The sequence below is a fragment of the Pongo pygmaeus genome, chromosome 1, assembly GCF_028885625.2.
Source record: "Pongo pygmaeus isolate AG05252 chromosome 1, NHGRI_mPonPyg2-v2.0_pri, whole genome shotgun sequence".
NCBI lineage: Eukaryota > Metazoa > Chordata > Mammalia > Primates > Hominidae > Pongo > Pongo pygmaeus.
In genome coordinates, this window is record NC_072373.2 from 821,507 (window position 1) to 839,904 (window position 18,398).

Consider the following 18,398-nt stretch of genomic DNA (forward strand, 5'->3'; position numbering starts at 1 on the left):
TTTATCTGAAATAAATTATATACCTGCCCATAAATATGTTGAGCAATGAACACAATCAATGATATTTTTAGGACTTTATAGAAAAAGAAGGATATTAGAAAGAATAATTTAGCAGACATCAAAACATAAAGTTTATGAGGTAACTCTCTCTCCAGACTTGCCCTTTCCTAAGATCTTCATGAATGCTCTGGTCACTTCCTTGTTGCGGAGGCTGTAGATGAAGGAATTCAGCATGGGAGTGAGGATGGTGTAGAATACAGACACCATCTTGTCCTGCGTTGGAGAGTGATCAGATGTGGGCCATATGTACATGAACAAAGCTGCTGCATCGTACATTCCCACCACCATGAGGTGAGAGGAACAGGTCATGAAAGCTATCCGACGACCCTCTCCAGATCCCATGTGAATGACAGCCAGAATAACTTGAGCATAAGCAATGATGATTGCAATGGGGAAAACAAGCATTACTATACAGCAGATGAAAAGAACCTTTTCAAATATTGATGTGTCATTGCATGAGAGGATTGGTATGGAAGGGAACTCACAGAAGAAGTGGGATATTTCCCGAGACCCACAGTAGGAGAAGGAAAATGTGGCTACAGCATCAATGATTCCATCTGTAGAGCCCAGGATCCAGGATAAGGCAATCATAAGTCCACAAATTTTGGGTCTCATGAGATTGGTGTATCTTAGAGGGTGGCAAATGGCAATATAGCGGTCATAAGCCATAACAGCCAACAGAAAGCATTTGGAGCCAAGCACTGATACATAGAAGAAAATTTGTGTGGCACAGCCAGCCGTAGAAATGGACTTGCTGCCAGACAAGTAGTTGAAGGCCATCTTGGGTATGGTGGTGCAGATGAGCATGAGGTCCATGAGGGACAGTTGACTGAGGAGGAAGTACATGGGGGTGTGGAGCTGGGTGTCCAGGTAGATGAGGAGAACCATGATGGAGTTTCCCATGAAGGCCACTGAAAAGATGGCCAGGACCAGAAAGAAGAGGAAGGTGTGGGTGGGGCTGTGATTGAGGATTCCCAGGAGGATGAAGCCAGAGTTGAAGGTCTGATTCTCCCATGCCATGATGAATATGCTTTTTAACTAGCACCACAAAACAAGTTCATTAATTTTGCAAAACTTTACTAAGTGCCTTATAAAGCACGTGATTGTGGTAAATTCTGTAGTTCAGTGATCAATACAGCATGACTAGAAGTAGGAAACTCAAAGGTTAAGGATTATAGAATCATAAAGAAATATGTTCTTTCAGCACTGTCTCACTTATAAAATTATGGAGCTAAGATTTTCTTCTGAGCATCCTTTTTATCTATTAAAAATTAGGGCAATCGATTGGGTGGCAGCCAAGATGGCCGAATAGGAACAGCTCCAGTCTACAGCTCCTAGCGTGAGTGACGCAGAAGACAGGTGATTTCTGCATTTCCATCTGAGGTACCGGGTTCATCTCACTAGGGAGTGCTAGACAGTGGGTGCAGGACAGTGGGTGCAGCGCACCATGCGCAAGCACCCAATACAGGAGCACCCACATTCATAAAGCAAGTCCTGAGTGACCTACAAAGAGACTTAGACTCCCACACATTAATAATGGGAGACTTTAACATCCGACTGTCAACATTACACAGATCAACGAGACAGAAAGTCAACAAGGATACCCAGGAATTGAACTCAGCTCTGCACCAAGCAGACCTAATAGACATCTACAGAACTCTCCGCTCTAAATCAACAGAATATACATTTTTTTCAGCACCACACCACACCTATTCCAAAATTGACCACATAGTTGGAAGTAAAGCTCTCCTCAGCGAATGTAAAAGAACAGAAATTATAAAAAACTGTCTCACAGACCACAGTGCAATCAAACTAGAACTCAGGATTAAGAAACTCACTCAAAACCACTCAACTACATGGAAACTGAACAACCTACTCCTGAATGACTACTGGGTACATAACGAAATGAAGGCAGAAATAAAGATGTTCTTTCAAACCAACGAGAACAAAGACACAACATACCAGAATCTCTGGGACACATTCAAAGCAGTGTGTAGAGGGAAATTTATAGCACTAAATGCCCACAAGAGAAAGCAGGAAAGATCCAAAATTGACACCCTAACATCACAATGAAAAGAACTAGAAAAGCAAGAGCAAACACATTCAAAAGCTAGCAGAAGGCAAGAAATAACTAAAATCAGAGCAGAACTGAAGGAAATAGAGACACAAAAAACCCTTCAAAAAATTAATGAATCCAGGAGCTGGTTTTCTGAAAGGATCAACAAAATTGATAGACTGCTAGCAAGACTAATAAAGAAAAAAAGAGAGAAGAATCAAATAGATGCAATAAAAAATCATAAAGGGGATATCACCACCGATCCCACAGAAATACAAAGTACCATCACAGAATACTACAAACACCTCTACGCAAATAGACTAGAAAATCTAGAAGAAATGGATAAATTCCTCGACACACACACCCTCCCAAGACTAAACCAGGAAGAAGTTGACTCTCTGAATAGACCAATAACAGGCTCTGAAATTGTGGCAATAATCAATAGCTTACCAACCAAAAAGAGTCCAGGACCAGATGGATTCACAGCCGAATTCTACCAGAGGTACAAGGAGGAACTAGTACCATTCCTTCTGAAACTATTCCAATCAATAGAAAAAGAGGGAATCCTCCCTAACTCCTTTTATGAGGCCCACATCATCCTGATACCAAAGCCGGGCAGAGACACAACAAAAAAAGAGAATTTTAGACCAATATCCTTGATGAACATTGATGCAAAAATCCTCAATAAAATACTGGCAAACCAAATACAGCAGCACATCAAAAAGCTTATCCACCATGATCAAGTGGGCTTCATCCCTGGGATGCAAGGCTGGTTCAATATATGCAAATCAATAAATGTAATCCAGCATAGAAAACGAACCAAAGACAAAAACCACATGATTATCTCAATAGATGCAGAAAAGGCCTTTGACAACATTCAACAACTCTTCATGCTAAAAACTCTCAATCAATTAGGTATTGATGGGACATATCTCAAAATAATAAGAGCTATCTATGACAAACCCACAGCCAATATCATACTGAATGGGCAAAAACTGGAAGCATTCCCTTTGAAAACTAGCACAAGACAGGGATGCCCTCTCTCACCACTCCTATTCAGCATAGTGTTGGAAGTTCTGGCCAGGGCAATTAGGCAGGAGAAGGAAATAAAGGGTATTCAATTAGGAAAACAGGAAGTCAAATTGTCCCTGTTTGCAGATGACATGATTGTATATCTAGAAAACCCCATTGTCTCAGCCCAAAGTCTCCTTAAGCTGATAAGCAACTTCAGCAAAGTCTCAGGATACAAAATCAATGTACAAAAATCACAAGCATTCTTATACACCAATAACAGACAAACAAAGAGCCAAATCATGAGTGAACTCCCATTCACAATTGCTTCAAAGAGAATAAAATACCTAGGAATCCAACTTACAAGGGATGTGAAGGACCTCTTCAAGGAGAACTACAAACCACTGCTCAATGAAATAAAAGAGGATACAAAGAAATGGAAGAACATTCCATGCTCATGGGTAGGAAGAATCAATATCGTGAAAATGGCCATACTGCCCCAGGTAATTTATATATTCAATGCCATCTCCATCAAGCTGCCAATGACTTTCTTCACAGAATTGGAAAAAACTACTTTAAAGTTCATATGGAACCAAAAAAGAGCCCGCATGGCCAAGTCAATCCTAAGCCAAAAGAACAAAGCTGGAGGCATCACGCTACCTGACTTCAAACTATACTACAAGGCTACAGTAACCAAAACAGCATGGTACTGGTACCAAAACAGAGATATAGATCAATGGAACAGAACAGAGCCCTCAGAAATAACGCCGCATATCTACAACTATCTGATCTTTGACATACCTGAGAAAAACAAGCAATGGGGAAAGGATTCCCTATTTAATAAATGGTGCTGGGAAAACTGGCTAGCCATATGTAGAAAGCTGAAACTGGATCCCTTCCTTACACCTTATAAAAAATTAATTCAAGGTGGTTTAAAGACTTAAACATTAGACCTAAAACCATAAAAACCCTAGAAGAAAACCTAGGCATTATCATTCAGGACATAGGCATGGGCAAGGACTTCATGTCTAAAACACCAAAAGCAATGGCAATAAAGCCAAAATTGACAAATGGGATCTAATTAAACTAAAGAGCTTCTGCACAGCAAAAGAAACTACCATCAGAGTGAACAGGCAACCTACAGAATGGGAGAAAATTTTCGCAACCTACTCATCTGACAAAGGCCTAATATCCAGAATCTACAATGAACTCAAACAAATTTACAAGAAAAAAACAAACAACCCCATCAAAAAGTGGGCAAAGGATATGAACAGACACTTCTCAAAAGAAGACATTTATGCAGCCAAAAAACACATGAAAAAAGGCTCATCATCACTGGCCATCAGAGAAATGCAAATCAAAACCACAATGACATACCATCTCACACCAGTTAGAATGGCAATCATTAAAAAGTCAGGAAACAACAGGTGCTGGAGAGGATGTGGAGAAATAGGAACACTTTTACACTGTTGGTGGGACTGTAAACTAGTTCAACCCTTGTGGAAGTCAGTGTGGCGATTCCTCAGGGATCTAGAACTAGAAATACCATTTGACCCAGCCATCCCATTACTGGGTATATACCCAAAGGACTATAACTCATGCTGCTATAAAGACACATTCACATGTATGTTTATTGTGGCACTATTCACAATAGCAAAGACTTGGAACCAACCCAAATGTTCAACAATGATAGACTGGATTAAGAAAATGTGGCACATATACACCATGGAATACTATGCAGCCATAAAAAAGGATGAGTTCATGTCCTTTGTAGGGACATGGATGAAACTGGAAATCATCATTCTCAGTAAACTATCGCAAGGACAAAAAACCACACACCACATGTTCTCACTCATAGGTGGGATTTGAACAACTAGAACACATGGACACAGGAAGGGGAACATTACACTCTGGGGACTGTTGTGGGGGTGGAAGGAGGGGGGGAGGGATAGCATTAGGAGATATACCTAATGCTAAGTAATGAGTTAATGGGTGCAGCACACCAGCATGGCACATGTACACATATGTAACTAACCTGCACATTGTGCACATGTCCCTAAAACTTAAAGTATAATAATAATAAAATAAAATAAAATAAAATATCTAAATAATATATGTATTTTATTTTTAAGAATAAGACCCAAAGTTGGCTGGGCATGGTGGCTTATGCCTGTAATCCCAACACTTTGGGAGGCCAAGGCAGGTGGATCAACTGAGGTCAGGAGTTTGAAACCAGCCTGGCCAACATGGTGAAACCCCATCTCTACTTAAATAATACAAAAAATTAGCTGGGCATGGTGGTACGCTCCTGTAATCCCAGCTACTAGGGAGGCTGAGACAGCAGAATCGCTTGAACCCAGGAGGTGGGGGTTGCAGTGAGCCAAGATCACGCCATTGCACTCCAGACTGGGGTACAAGATAATGTAAACAAGGGGGTAACTTTAGGGGTACTTACCCAAGAACATGAGGGCCACCGGCAACCTGTAGCCTTCCTATCAAAGGTTTCAGACCCCGTAACCTGTGGATAGCCCGAATGTGTTCCAACTATTGCAGCCACAACCTTGTTAACTGAAGAAAGCAGACAGCTAACCTTTGGGGAAATTTGGTTGTAAGCATATCCCATCAAGTTAGAACTATTTGAAACCAGAAAGCAGGAAGATGGCTCACTGATTTAAAAGTATCAGTGGCTCAAGGATTTTAAAGTATGAAGCTATCCTATTAGAAAGGGATGATTTAACCCTAACCACTGATAATTCACTTAACCCAGCAGGTTTCCTAACAGGGAATCCAAATCTAAAAGGACCTGAGCATCAGTGCTTAGATTTAATTGATTATCACACAAAAGTAAGGTCCGATTTAATACAGACCCCTTTCAAAACAGGGCAGCACTTATTTCAGATGGCTCTTCCCAGGTAATTGAAGGGAAAAAACACAAAGGTTATTCAGTAGTTGATAGGGAAGCTCTCCCAGAAATAGAGTCAGGAAGAATGCCTAATAATTGGTCTGCCCAAACTTGTGAATCATTTGCATTAAATCAGGCTTTGAAACACTTGTAAAACCAGGAAGGGGCTATTTATACTGATTCCAAGTATGCCTTCGGGGTAGCTCACACCTTTGGAAAAATTTGGACGAATAGAAAATATTGATTCAGATAATGGGACTCATTTCACTGTGCATGTCATTAAGAAATTAACCCAAACACTAGACATAACATGGGAATACCATACTCCCTGGCACCCACCTTCATCAGGAAGAATGGAGAAAATGAACCAAACTTTGAAGAGCCACTTGACCAAATTAGTCTTAGACACACGGTTGCCATGGACTAAATGCCTTCCCATTACCTTGTTAAGAATCCAAACTGCCCCTCAGAAATATGTTGGTTTAGCTCCTTATGAGATGCTATATAGGTTGCCCCATTTACAATCTACTGCTGACACTCATACTTGGTCTACCACTTTCTCTTCCCTCAGAACTAAAGGTCTTTTAGCACAGACACTACCCCTAGAGTTCCCAGCACACCAGCATCAGCCTGGGGGTAACATCCTCATCAAAAGTTGCAAAGAAGGAAAACTCAAACTGGCTTGGGAAGGACCCTACCTAGTACTCCTAACCACCCAGACCGCAGCATAAAGAGGATGGACTTATCATACCCGAGTCAAAAAGGCATCACCACCTCCAGAGCCATGGACCATTGTTCTGGGGGAGAGTCCTACCAAACTAAAGCTAAGAAAAATTGAACCCTCTTATATCTCCTTTATCCCTTCCATACCCAGTGACCACTCGGATGGTCTTCCAGCCGACCCGGCATGAGCTGTATGGTAGCTCTCTTCCAAGACCCCACAGCCTGGGGTAATGAATTCTGCTGAGCTCGCTCTCTCTCTGCTGTTCCCTGAAGTCTGACACCCTTCAGGTCAGCCCCCGAGGGCCATCCAGCCTCCGTCTCCTGATGCCAATTTTACCTCATGTTTCTCACGGCAGTGGGAAAATTTAGCCTTCGCTGGAGACCTAACGGGATGCAGGGAGCTTAAGCCCTTCCAAGATCTTAGCAACCAGTCTGTCCTTATTCCATCCCTAATAACACAGCCCCTGATGGAACAATTAAAAAGACCTTAAGGCCTTACCTCTTGCAGTTGTTACAGGTTATTCTTGTAGGATGCTGCATTATACCTTGTATTCATGGATTAGTGCAGAGACTATAGAAACAGCTCTCACCAAAACCTTTAATTCTCCCCCGTCTTATTCAGATAAGCTCCTACTTTAAGAAAACCAAGCAGAACAGCAGAGTCAAAACATGCTAAAAAGTCTGAAGAGGAAGAATTATAAAAAGAAAGAGGGGGAAATTGTTGGACACAGTGAGTTTCTCTTCAAAGGTTCTGCTCGTTCAACTCCCTATTTCTTTGCCCACTGTATTCAATACCTAACTTCCTTGCCTTCTCGCCCCTAGTTAGGGTAAACAACCTTCCAGCCGTTCCCAATCTGTAACACACATCTGTTCTCAATCTGTAACCCACATCCATTCCCAATCTGTAACAACCCACATCTGTTCCTTATTTGGCACCCTTAGTTCGGAAACTGCTCTTCCTGCAGCTGCTGTAGCCCCCACCCCTGCTCCATTTGAAGTAGCCAATCGGGATCAGCTTAGATTGTGCTGTCCGACTCCAGCCAATGGGAACCACACACAGTAGCAGGGACTGACTGCGTGGATATGTGTGGTATTTAATGAGGCATAATTTTTTCTTCAATTGTATGTATTAACATAGCGCATATGAATAAATTTGATTTTAAAATTAAAATTAGTTTAAAAATTTAATCTGATTACAATAATATATGAATATATAACTTCAAGAAGTAGTCAAGCTGTTTCTAAAGTTCATCACATGCATAATTAACATGCAAAAATTGTCAGAAAAGTCCTGCAAAAAAAGTTAGACTATTACTGAATTGAAAAACTAATATATTAAAATATATTATACAGTAATAAAAATTAAAATTATATACCGTTTACTAGCATTTGAAACTGCCAGAGAAGAGAACTTGTTCAGTTAACCATGTTGGGACAACCAGTTAACCAGTAACAACAACAACCAAAATGAGGTTAATGCTTACATTTTTATAAGAAAATAAACTCCAAATAGGCATTAGACTTGTTAATTAAAAGACCTTTTCAAAAAAATTAGAAAAAATTAAAAATCCTGGAACTCAAAAACCTTTAAAAATATGATACAAAATCTATCACTGAAAAAATATTTATTTATAAATTTGACTACATCTAAACAATTCTTGATTGTAGTGATCATTATAAAGAAAAACAAAAGATACATGAAACTTAAAACAATATTGAATTATATTGCACAGACACAGACACAGATTTATACTGGAAATATAAAGAGTTCCAAACATCAATATATATATATAAAAAAAAAACAATAACTCAATAGTAAAATAGGCAACATTTCCCAGAAAATATAACACAAATAGCTCTAAAAATTAGAAAAAGATGTTGTCTCATTTATGAAAATGTAAATGGCACTTAGAAATAAATATTCAGTTATATGTTTGCAAACTGTCAAAATGTTTTAGGGCACATGTGTTTTTTGGTACAAAATGGCAAACACATTCTCACATATTATTACTGGGATGCAAATTTGTATAACTTTTTGGAAGAATTACCTAATGGATAGATCAATTATATATCTACACACAGTAAGTAATTTAAATTATATGAATTATGTACATATATGTACATATATAATACTTAAATATACTTACATATAGTATAAATATATGTAAACATATATTTATGTACACTTATTTAAGTATATATGAATGATATATACTTATAAGTATATATCTTTTAAATATACTTATATATGTTAAATATACTTATCTACTAACCTTTTTATGTGTATATACTTATGTATATCATATATAAAACATATATATAACTTCTGTATATACTTAAATAAGTATATATACATATATACTTCTATATATTATATATTATATATGCTTATATGTAACATATATGCTTATGTAAGTATACAGCTACACATATACATATGTATACATATATGTATAAACTTATCAAAAAGAGAAAGTTTAAGCACATGTACCAAAGACATAGAAAAGAAAATTCATAGCAGCATTATTCAATATAGTCAGAAACTGAAAATTCCTAGAGTAGAATGGGTTAATGAATGATATGTTAATATAAAACAGACTATTAAACCTTACTGTAAAAACAAGAGAGATGAAAAGTAATAGCACTATTCAACATTACTACATGTATCTGAATTATGAAACTTTAAAAATAAAAGAAATACACACAAAAATTGTCTGGATGATAAATTTGATTAGTATGACTTCCAATGTCTTCCTATAGAGTGCAAATTTCATACTGTTTGGAAGTAGTGTGATATTTTCTATTAAATTTGGAAATTTACTAGTGCTGTAACCCAGCAGTTCCTGGGTATATAATCAATTAGAGCTCTTGCACAGAACAACCAGAAGATTTCTACAGCAATCTGTGTTACAGCATCAGATGTGATAGAATCCATATAGGTACCCATCAACCCTGAAATGGCTAAATGTATTGCAATGAGAAGATAACATGAAATGTTTTTATTACAATAAAAATGAAAGAGAGCCATAAATGTGTCCCACTAATGTAAAACTCACCAGAGATCAAACTCAGTAGAATAAGCAGATTAAAATTAATGTATGATGTTTACAGGTTTCTTTAGAACTTAAAAATAAATGAAAGTATGAACAATATTACTACTAGATATTTTAGTAATTACATATATGTGGAAGGAGGACTTTTTGTTTGGAAATGAGAATGCAAAGGGCTTCTGGGAGTGCTGACATTGTTCTGTATCTTGAACTGGCAAGTGGTTACACAGGTGTTCAATTTATAATAGCTTGTTTCCTCGTGGTTATCTTGCCTATGGCTTTGTGTGTGTATGTGTTTTGCATTTCACCATAACATTTTTAAAAGTAAGATGCAGTATAGCAATTAATAAAAATAATATATGATCATATATGTACCTATCTGTGGAATGATACACAATGAACTGAAAACTCCTTTTATACGAGAGAGAGGACAGAGTACATATTTGAAGAATGGGGGTTGGAAATAAAATCATCCCACATTATAAATGTTTTTCTAATTTTATGCTAATGCTATTGCCATATATTAATTACTTATAACTATGCAAAAATGAACTAAAACATAGACATAAGAAAAAGGCATATCTCAGTTATGCTAAAAATCTGAAATCTGGAGTTGCAATCCAAGCATGTATATTTTTCAAAATGCCCTTGAATATTCCTGAGATAAGAATTCGGCAGGACTTGTTTCACAAGATACAAGTAACATAGACTGCACTGATAAAACAGGATGTGGTAAATAAGCTGGCCACAACCTTCTAAAACCAACATGGCAATAAAAGCTACCTCCAGTGGTCCTCACTGCTCATTATAATTAGAATACATTAGCATACCAAAGGAAACTCCCACCAGCCTCATGACAGTTTAAAAAGGCCATGACAATGTCCAGAAGTTACCCTATATTGTCTGAAAGGGTGAAGACCCCTCAGTTCCTAGAACTCCCCACACCATCCCAGAATACTCATGAATAATTCACTCCCTGTTTAGCATATAATCAAAAAATAATAACCACAACTATGTGATAAACTCATGCTGCTACTCTGCCTGTGGGGTAGTCACCCTTTTATTCCTTTGCTTTTCAATAAACTTGATTTCACTTTACTCTGCTGGCTTGCTCTTGAATTCTTTCCTCCATGAGGGCAAGGAACCATGTGGCCTCCCGAGCTGAGCTCCAATTTTGGGGTTTGCCCTGTGATATTCTGACTAGAATATTTGCAAGTCCAAAATTATCTATTTCTTTATATATAGAATATATAAAATAGATATATTATCTATATTTGTTTGTCACCCCCGCGACGTTTCTTACCTTGAACTGTGCACAGAGTTACATGGTCACCATGGTGTGTAAAGATACTCTATGCCCGCGTTGCTGAGAGTCCAGGTTTATTCGTCACACTGAGTGAGTCCCGATTCCTTACCCTGAGGCCATCACAACAAGACAGTGGGGCACATCTTTTCATGAGAAGGGATCAGAAACCCTTTCCCGGAGGAGAATGGGAATCCGGGACAAACCCCCAAATTGTTGGAAAGAAGAGCTCGGAGGTGCAAAGAAAAGGAGCACTCAAATAAAGGATTTCTCAGCAAGGGCAAATTTACTTCTGCAGAAGGGTACTGCTTGCTCTTCTGGTCACCGTAAGAGCACACAGAAAAAGGAGGGAAGGGGTTTTTATTCCTAATGCAGTCAGTCCCTGCTACTGTGTCCAGTTCCCATTGGCTGCGGTCAGACAGCACAATCTAAGCTGATCCCAATTGGCTACTTCCTATGGAGCAGAGGGGGTAGCTACAGCAGCGGGAAGGGCACTTTCAGAACTAAGGGTGCCAAATAAGGAACAGATGTGGGTTGTTACAGATTGGGAATGGATATGGGTTAAAGATTGGGAATGGAAGTGGATTACAGATTGGGAATGGCTGGAAGGTTGTTTACCGTAACTAGGGTCAAGCAGGCAAGGAAGTTAGGCTTTGAAGATAGAGGACAAAGGGAGGGAGTTGAACAAGCGGAACCTTTGAAGAGGAACTCACTGTATCCAACATGGTTCATTGCAGCTTCAACCTCCCAAGCTCAGCTGATCCTCTAATCTCTGCCTCCTGAGTAGTTGGGACTATGGGCGTGTGCCACCATGCGTGGCTATTTTTTTTTTTTTTTGTACAGACTATTTTATATGGCTTGGCTTTCTGTCCCCACCCAAATCTCATCTCGAATTGTAATCCCCAGGTGTTGAGGGAGAGATCTAATGGGAAGTAATTGGATCATAGGGCAGTTTCCCCCATGTTGCTCTCATGATAGTGAGTTCTCATGAGGTCTCATGGTTTTATAATGGTCTCTTTCGCCTTCACCCTCTCTCTCCTGCTGCTTTGTAAAGAAGGTGCTTGCTTCCCCTTCTCCTTCTGTTGGCATAAGGAACTGTGAGTCAATTAAATCTTCTTCCTTTATAAATTACCCAGTCTCAGGAAAGTTCTTTATAGCAGTGTGAGGAGAAACTAACATACCATGTCTTGCCAGGTTGCCCAGGCTGGTCTCAGACTCCTGGACTCAAGTGATCCACCCACCTTTGCCTCCCAAATTGCTGGGGTAACAGATGTGACACATGGTGCTCGGCCTAAATCTTTGCTTCATGTACATAAATATATGTGTGTCTTAACTCTGATTATCTCTTTTCAGCTTAATTATTAGAAAAGCTCTTGCTTATGTTTTTCCCTTCTCAGCAACCTGGCAGTCACCATATGTATTTCCCAATGTCAGAAACCCTGATGATTATAGCTATTAGCCAAATGGGCTATATGCCCATTCATTAGTTAATTCCTTAGATCAGAATGATGTGATTCATTAACAGTTTTATTAAGTTTGTACTATTTGCCAGATGCAAGCACTGGTGAAATAAACTATGAATAAATGTTATGGTAAAAATAGACAATAAAGTGGATTAACAAATACTGTGGTTTGGAGAGATAATGTGCCTTGTGGAAAATTAATGCAGTTAAAAAAGTTATAGAATAAGGGTTTGAGGAGTGATTGCTTCTTTAAGTAGTTAGCCTAAGAATATCTCTTCAACAAGGTGACAATAAAACAAAAATCTTAGCAAACAGAATGTGTGAGATATGGCTGTGAAAATCAATAATTCTTCAGGGAGCTAGAACACTCTTTGCTAAACCTTATGTGAGGAATAATTATGCTGAATGGGCCCATTTCTATGTGCTTTGAATGAGTGGACTTCTCATTCAGAGAATAATGGTCACTTTGGCCCAGGACCTATTATGAAAGGTCTGACATGTATGTTATAATGTATTGTAAAAACCCACACACTTGTGAACACTTGATTTTTGACAAAGGTGCCAAAAACACAATGGAAAAAGAACACTCTCTTCAACAAATGTTGTTGGGAAAATTATATATCCATGTGCAGAAATATAGAATTGGATCCTTATTTCATACCATATACAAAAATCAGCTCAATATGGATTTAAAACTTGAGTGTAAGACCTGAAACTGTAAAACCTCTAGAAGAAAACACACATAGGGGAGCTGCTCCACAGCATTGGTTTGGACAACAATTTCTTGCATATGGCACCTAAAGCACAGGTGACAAAGCAAAAAAAGAAAAAAAAAGAATTGTTTCAAACTAAAAAGCTTCACATAGCAAAGACACAATATAGTGAAGAGACATCCCACAGGTTGGGAGAAAATGCAAACTACACTTTTTTAGGGGTTTGTTATCCAAAATATATAAGAAACTCAAACAACTCAAAAGCAAGTAAACAAATAACCCAATCAAAAAATAGGCAAAGTACTTAAATAGACACTTCTCAAAAGAAGACATACAAATGACCACCAGATATATGAGAAAATGCTTCTCATCACTGATCATCAGGAAAACATAAAACCACAATGAGATATTGTCTCACAATTGTAATAATGGGTATTATCAAAAACATACAATATAACAAGTGTTGATGAAGGGGTGGAGTAAAAAAGACCCTTGTGCACTCTTGGTTGTGATGTAAGCTAAACCATATGGCAATTCCTCAGAAAACTGGAACAGTAGTACCATACAATCTCTATAACCAAAGGAATCAAAATCAGTACATTGAAGAGATATCTGCATTCCTATATTCATTGCAGTGTTATTTACATTAGTTAAGAAATGAAGGAACAAAATTAAGGCAGGAATATATACATTCTTTGAAGTCAATGAGAACAAAGACACAACGTACCAGAATCTCTGGGATACAGCTGAAGCAGTGTTTAGAGGGAAATTTACAGCACTAAGTGCCCACATCAGAAACTGAGAAACATCTAAAATTCATACACTAACATCACAATTAAAAGAACTAGAGAAGCAAGTGCAAACAAATTCAAAAGCTAGCAGAAGACAGGAAATAACTAAGATCAGAGCAGAACTGGAGGAGATAGAGACATGAAAAACCCTTCAAAAATCAATAAACACAGGAGCCGTTTTTTTGAGGAGATTAACAAAATAGAGCACTAGCCAGGCTAATAAAGAAGAAAAGAGAGAAGAATCAAACAGACACAATAAAAAATGATAAGGGGGATATCACCTCTGATCCCACAGAAATACAAATTGCCATCAGAGAATACTATAAATACCTCTGTGCAAATAAACTAGAAAACCTAGAGGAAATGGATAAATTCCTGGACACATACACCCTCCCAAGACTAAACCAGGAAGAAGATGAGTTTCTGAATACACCAAGTCCTGATTGAGGCAGTAATTAATAGCCTACCAACCAAATAATAACAATAATAATAATAATAATAATAAAGCCCAGGACCAGACGGATTCAAAACTGAATTCTACCAGAGGTACAAAGAGGATCTGGTACCATTCCTTCTGAAACTATTCCAAACAATAGAAAAAGAGGGACTCATTCCTAACTCATTTTATGGGGTCAGCATCATCTTGATACCAACACCTGGCAGAGACACAACAACAACAAAAATTTTCAGGCCAATATCCCTGATAAACCTCGATGTGAAAATTCACAATAAAATACTGGCAAACCAAATCCAGCAGCACATCAAAAAGCGTATCCAGCACAATCAAGTTGGCTTCATCCTGAGATGCAAGACTGGTTCAACATACACCAATCATTAATCATAATCTATCATATAAACAGAACCAATGACAAAAACCAGATAATTATCTCAATAGATGCAGAAAATTCAACACCCCTTCATGCTAAAAACACTCAATAAGCTAGGTATTGTTGCAACATTTCTCAAAATAATAAGAGCTATTTATGACAAATCCATGGCCAATATCATACTGAATGGGCAAATGCTGGAAGCATTCCCTTTGAAAACAGGCACAAGAAAAGGATGCCCTCTCTCACCACTCCTATTCAACATAGTATTAAAGGTTCTGATCAAGGCAATTAGGCAAGAGAAAGGAAGAAAGGGTATTCAAATAGGAAGAGAGGAAGTCAAACTGTCTCTGTTTGCAAATGACATGATTGTATATTTAGAAAACCCCATCATCTCACCCAAAAACTCCTTAGGGTGATAAACAACTTCAGCAAAGTCTCAGTATACAAAGTCAGTGTGCAAAAATCACAAGCATTCCTATACACCAATAATAGACAAACAGAGCCAAATCATGAGTGAACTGCCATTCACAATTGCTACAAAGAGAATAAAATACCTAGGAATACAACTTACAAGGAACGTGAAGGACCTCTTCAAGGAGAACTACAAACCACTGCTCAAGGAATAAGAGAGAACACAAACAAATGGAAAAACATTCCATGCTCATAGATAGGAAGAATCAATATCATGAAAATTGCCATACTGTTCAAAGTAATGTATAGATTCAATGCTATTCCCATTAAGCTACCATTGACTTTCTTCATAGAATTAGAAAAAAACTACTTTAAATTTCACATGGAACCAAAAAAGAGCCCGTATAGCCAAGACAATCCTAATCGAAAAGAACAAAGCTGGAGCATCATGCTACCTTGACTTCAAACTATACAACAAGGCTACAGTAACTGAAACAGCATGGTACTGGTACCAAAACAGATATATAGACCAATGGAACAGAACAGAGGCCTCAGAAACAACATCACACATCTACAACCATCTGATCTTTGACAAACCAGACAAAACAAGCAATGGGGAAAGGATTCTCTATTTAATAAATGGTGTTGGGAAAACAGTCTAGCCATATGCAGAAAACTGAAACTGGACCCCTTCCCTACTCTTTACACAAAAGTTAACCCAAGATGAATTAATGAGTGAAATATAAGACCCAAAACCATAAAAACCCTAGAAGAAAACCTAGGCAATACCATCCAGGACATAGGCATTGGCAAGCCTTCATGACTAAAACACCAAAAGCAATAACAACAAAAGCCAAAATTGACAAATGGGATCTAACTAAACTAAAGAGCTTCTGCACAGCAAAAGACACTGACATCAGAGTGAACAGACAACCTACAGAATGGGAGGAAAGTTTTGCAATCTATCCACCTGACAAAGGGCTAATATCCAGAATCTACAATGAACTTAAACAAATTTACAAGAAAAAAAAAGAGCCCATCAAAAAGTGGGCAAAGGATATGCACAGACACTTCTCAAAATAAGACATTTGTGCAGCCAAAAAACATATTAAAAAAAGCTCATCATCATTGGTCACTAGAGAAATGCAAATCAAAACCACAAGGAGCTACCATCTCACACCAGTTAGAATGGCAATCATTAAGAAGTCAGGAAACAACAGATGCTGGAGATGATATGGAGAAATAGAAACACTTTTTCACTGTTGGTGGGAATTTAAATTAATTCAGCCATTGTGGAAGACAGTGTGGTGATTCCTCATGGATTTAGAACCAGAAATACCATTTGATCCAGCAATCCCATTCCTGGATATATACCCAAAGAATTATAAATCATTCTATTATAAAGACACATGCACACATATGCTTATTGCAGCACTATTTACAACAGGAAAGACTTGGAACCAACCCAAATGCCCATCAGTGATAGACTGTGTTGGGGAAAAGCTGAGTGTTGGGAAAAATGCTGAGGCAGGGCTTGCATGTCTGACATAGTGTAAAAGGGTCTTGGAACATGTCCGGGGTCTGGGGTCTAAAACCCCTCATGGCCTTTGGTACACCAAACTCTGTGCCAAAGGGTGGAAGTTTGCCCTGCTGCACCACAATCTGAGCCCAGGGCATAAAACCCCTCATGGCTTGGATGGAATCCAGAGCTCAGGGCATAAAACCCCTCGTGGCCTCTGGAATGTGTCTAGACTTACTGGCTTCTTGCTTCTAGCATTCCCAGTTTCAGAGATCAATTGTATCTGCAAAGAGAAGAACATGTTTCCCATTATCTCAAGTAGCAGAACATGTTCCATATGCTTCAAAGAAAATGCTAAACCATCACAGTTGCAGATCATGCACTTGATACACCACTTTCTTTCAACCCCCACATCCTCACCACCTGCTTCTTCGTTTGATCACCTATAAATAGTGTGGGCTTCCAGAGCTTGGGTCTTCATGGCCTTCAAACTAGTGTTGGCCCTGTGGTCCCACTTCATGGGCTCTTAACTTGTCTTGTCTCATTCCTTTGACTCCGCCAGACTTCATAGCCCCCACAGCCTGGTGTTGGGTCTGATCGCCCCAACAGACTGGATAAAGAACATGTGGCACATATATATCATGGAATACTATGCAACCATTAAAAAGAATGAGTTAATGTCTTTTTCAGGGACATGGATGAAGCTGAAAGACATTATCCTCAGCAAACTAACACTGGAATAGAAAACCAAACACCACATGTTCTCACTCATAAGTGGGAGTTGAACAATGGGAACACATAGACACAGGGAGGGGAACATCATACACCAGCATCTGCCAGGGAGTGGTGGCAAGGGGAGGGATAGCATTAGAAGAAGTACCTAATACATGAGAGGCTTAAAACCTGGACAATGGGTTAATGGGTGCAGCAAACCACCATGGCACATGTATACATATGTAACAAACCTGCAGGTTCTGCACATGTATCCCAGAACTTAAAATAGAAAAAAAAAACAAAAGGGGAATTTGGACAAAACAAATTTATAAAGGAACCTAGGTATCCATCTTCAGATGAATGGATAAAGAAAATGTAGTATGTGTTCACAATGGGATGCTATTCAGCCCTCAAAAATGGGGGAATATTTTCATTGTTGACAGCATGGATCAACCTGAACAACATAACACTAAGTCAGTAAGCTAGGCTCAAAAAAGACAAATACTAAGTGATCTCACCTACATGTGGAATCTAGAAAAGTTCAACTCATAGAAGTAGAGAGTAGAATGATGGTTACCAGAGGTATGGGGATAAGAATGGGTGGGAAAATAGATGTTGATCAAAGAATAGAAAGTTTTAGTTAGACAGGAGGAATAAGTATTACTGATCTATTGTACAGAATGGAGCCTATAATAAATAATAGTGTGTTATATATTGCAAAATTGGTTAAAATTGATTTTAAAAGTTTTCACCACACAAGAAAATAAATATATGAAGTGTTGGGTTTCTTAATTAGCCTGATTTAATCATTTTACATTATCAACATATCTAAAACATCATATTGTATTCCAT

General features: G+C 38.3%; 1 protein-coding gene across 1 annotated transcript; it reads right to left on the reverse strand.

The window, feature by feature from the left end:
• Positions 1–1,100, reverse strand: LOC129033152 (olfactory receptor 2M3-like). Its single transcript, XM_054481229.1, has one exon. The coding sequence runs from the start codon at positions 1,078–1,080 to the stop codon at positions 133–135; it is 948 nt and encodes a 315-aa protein (XP_054337204.1). The 5' UTR covers positions 1,081–1,100; the 3' UTR covers positions 1–132.
• Positions 1,101–18,398: the final 17,298 nt, after the last annotated feature.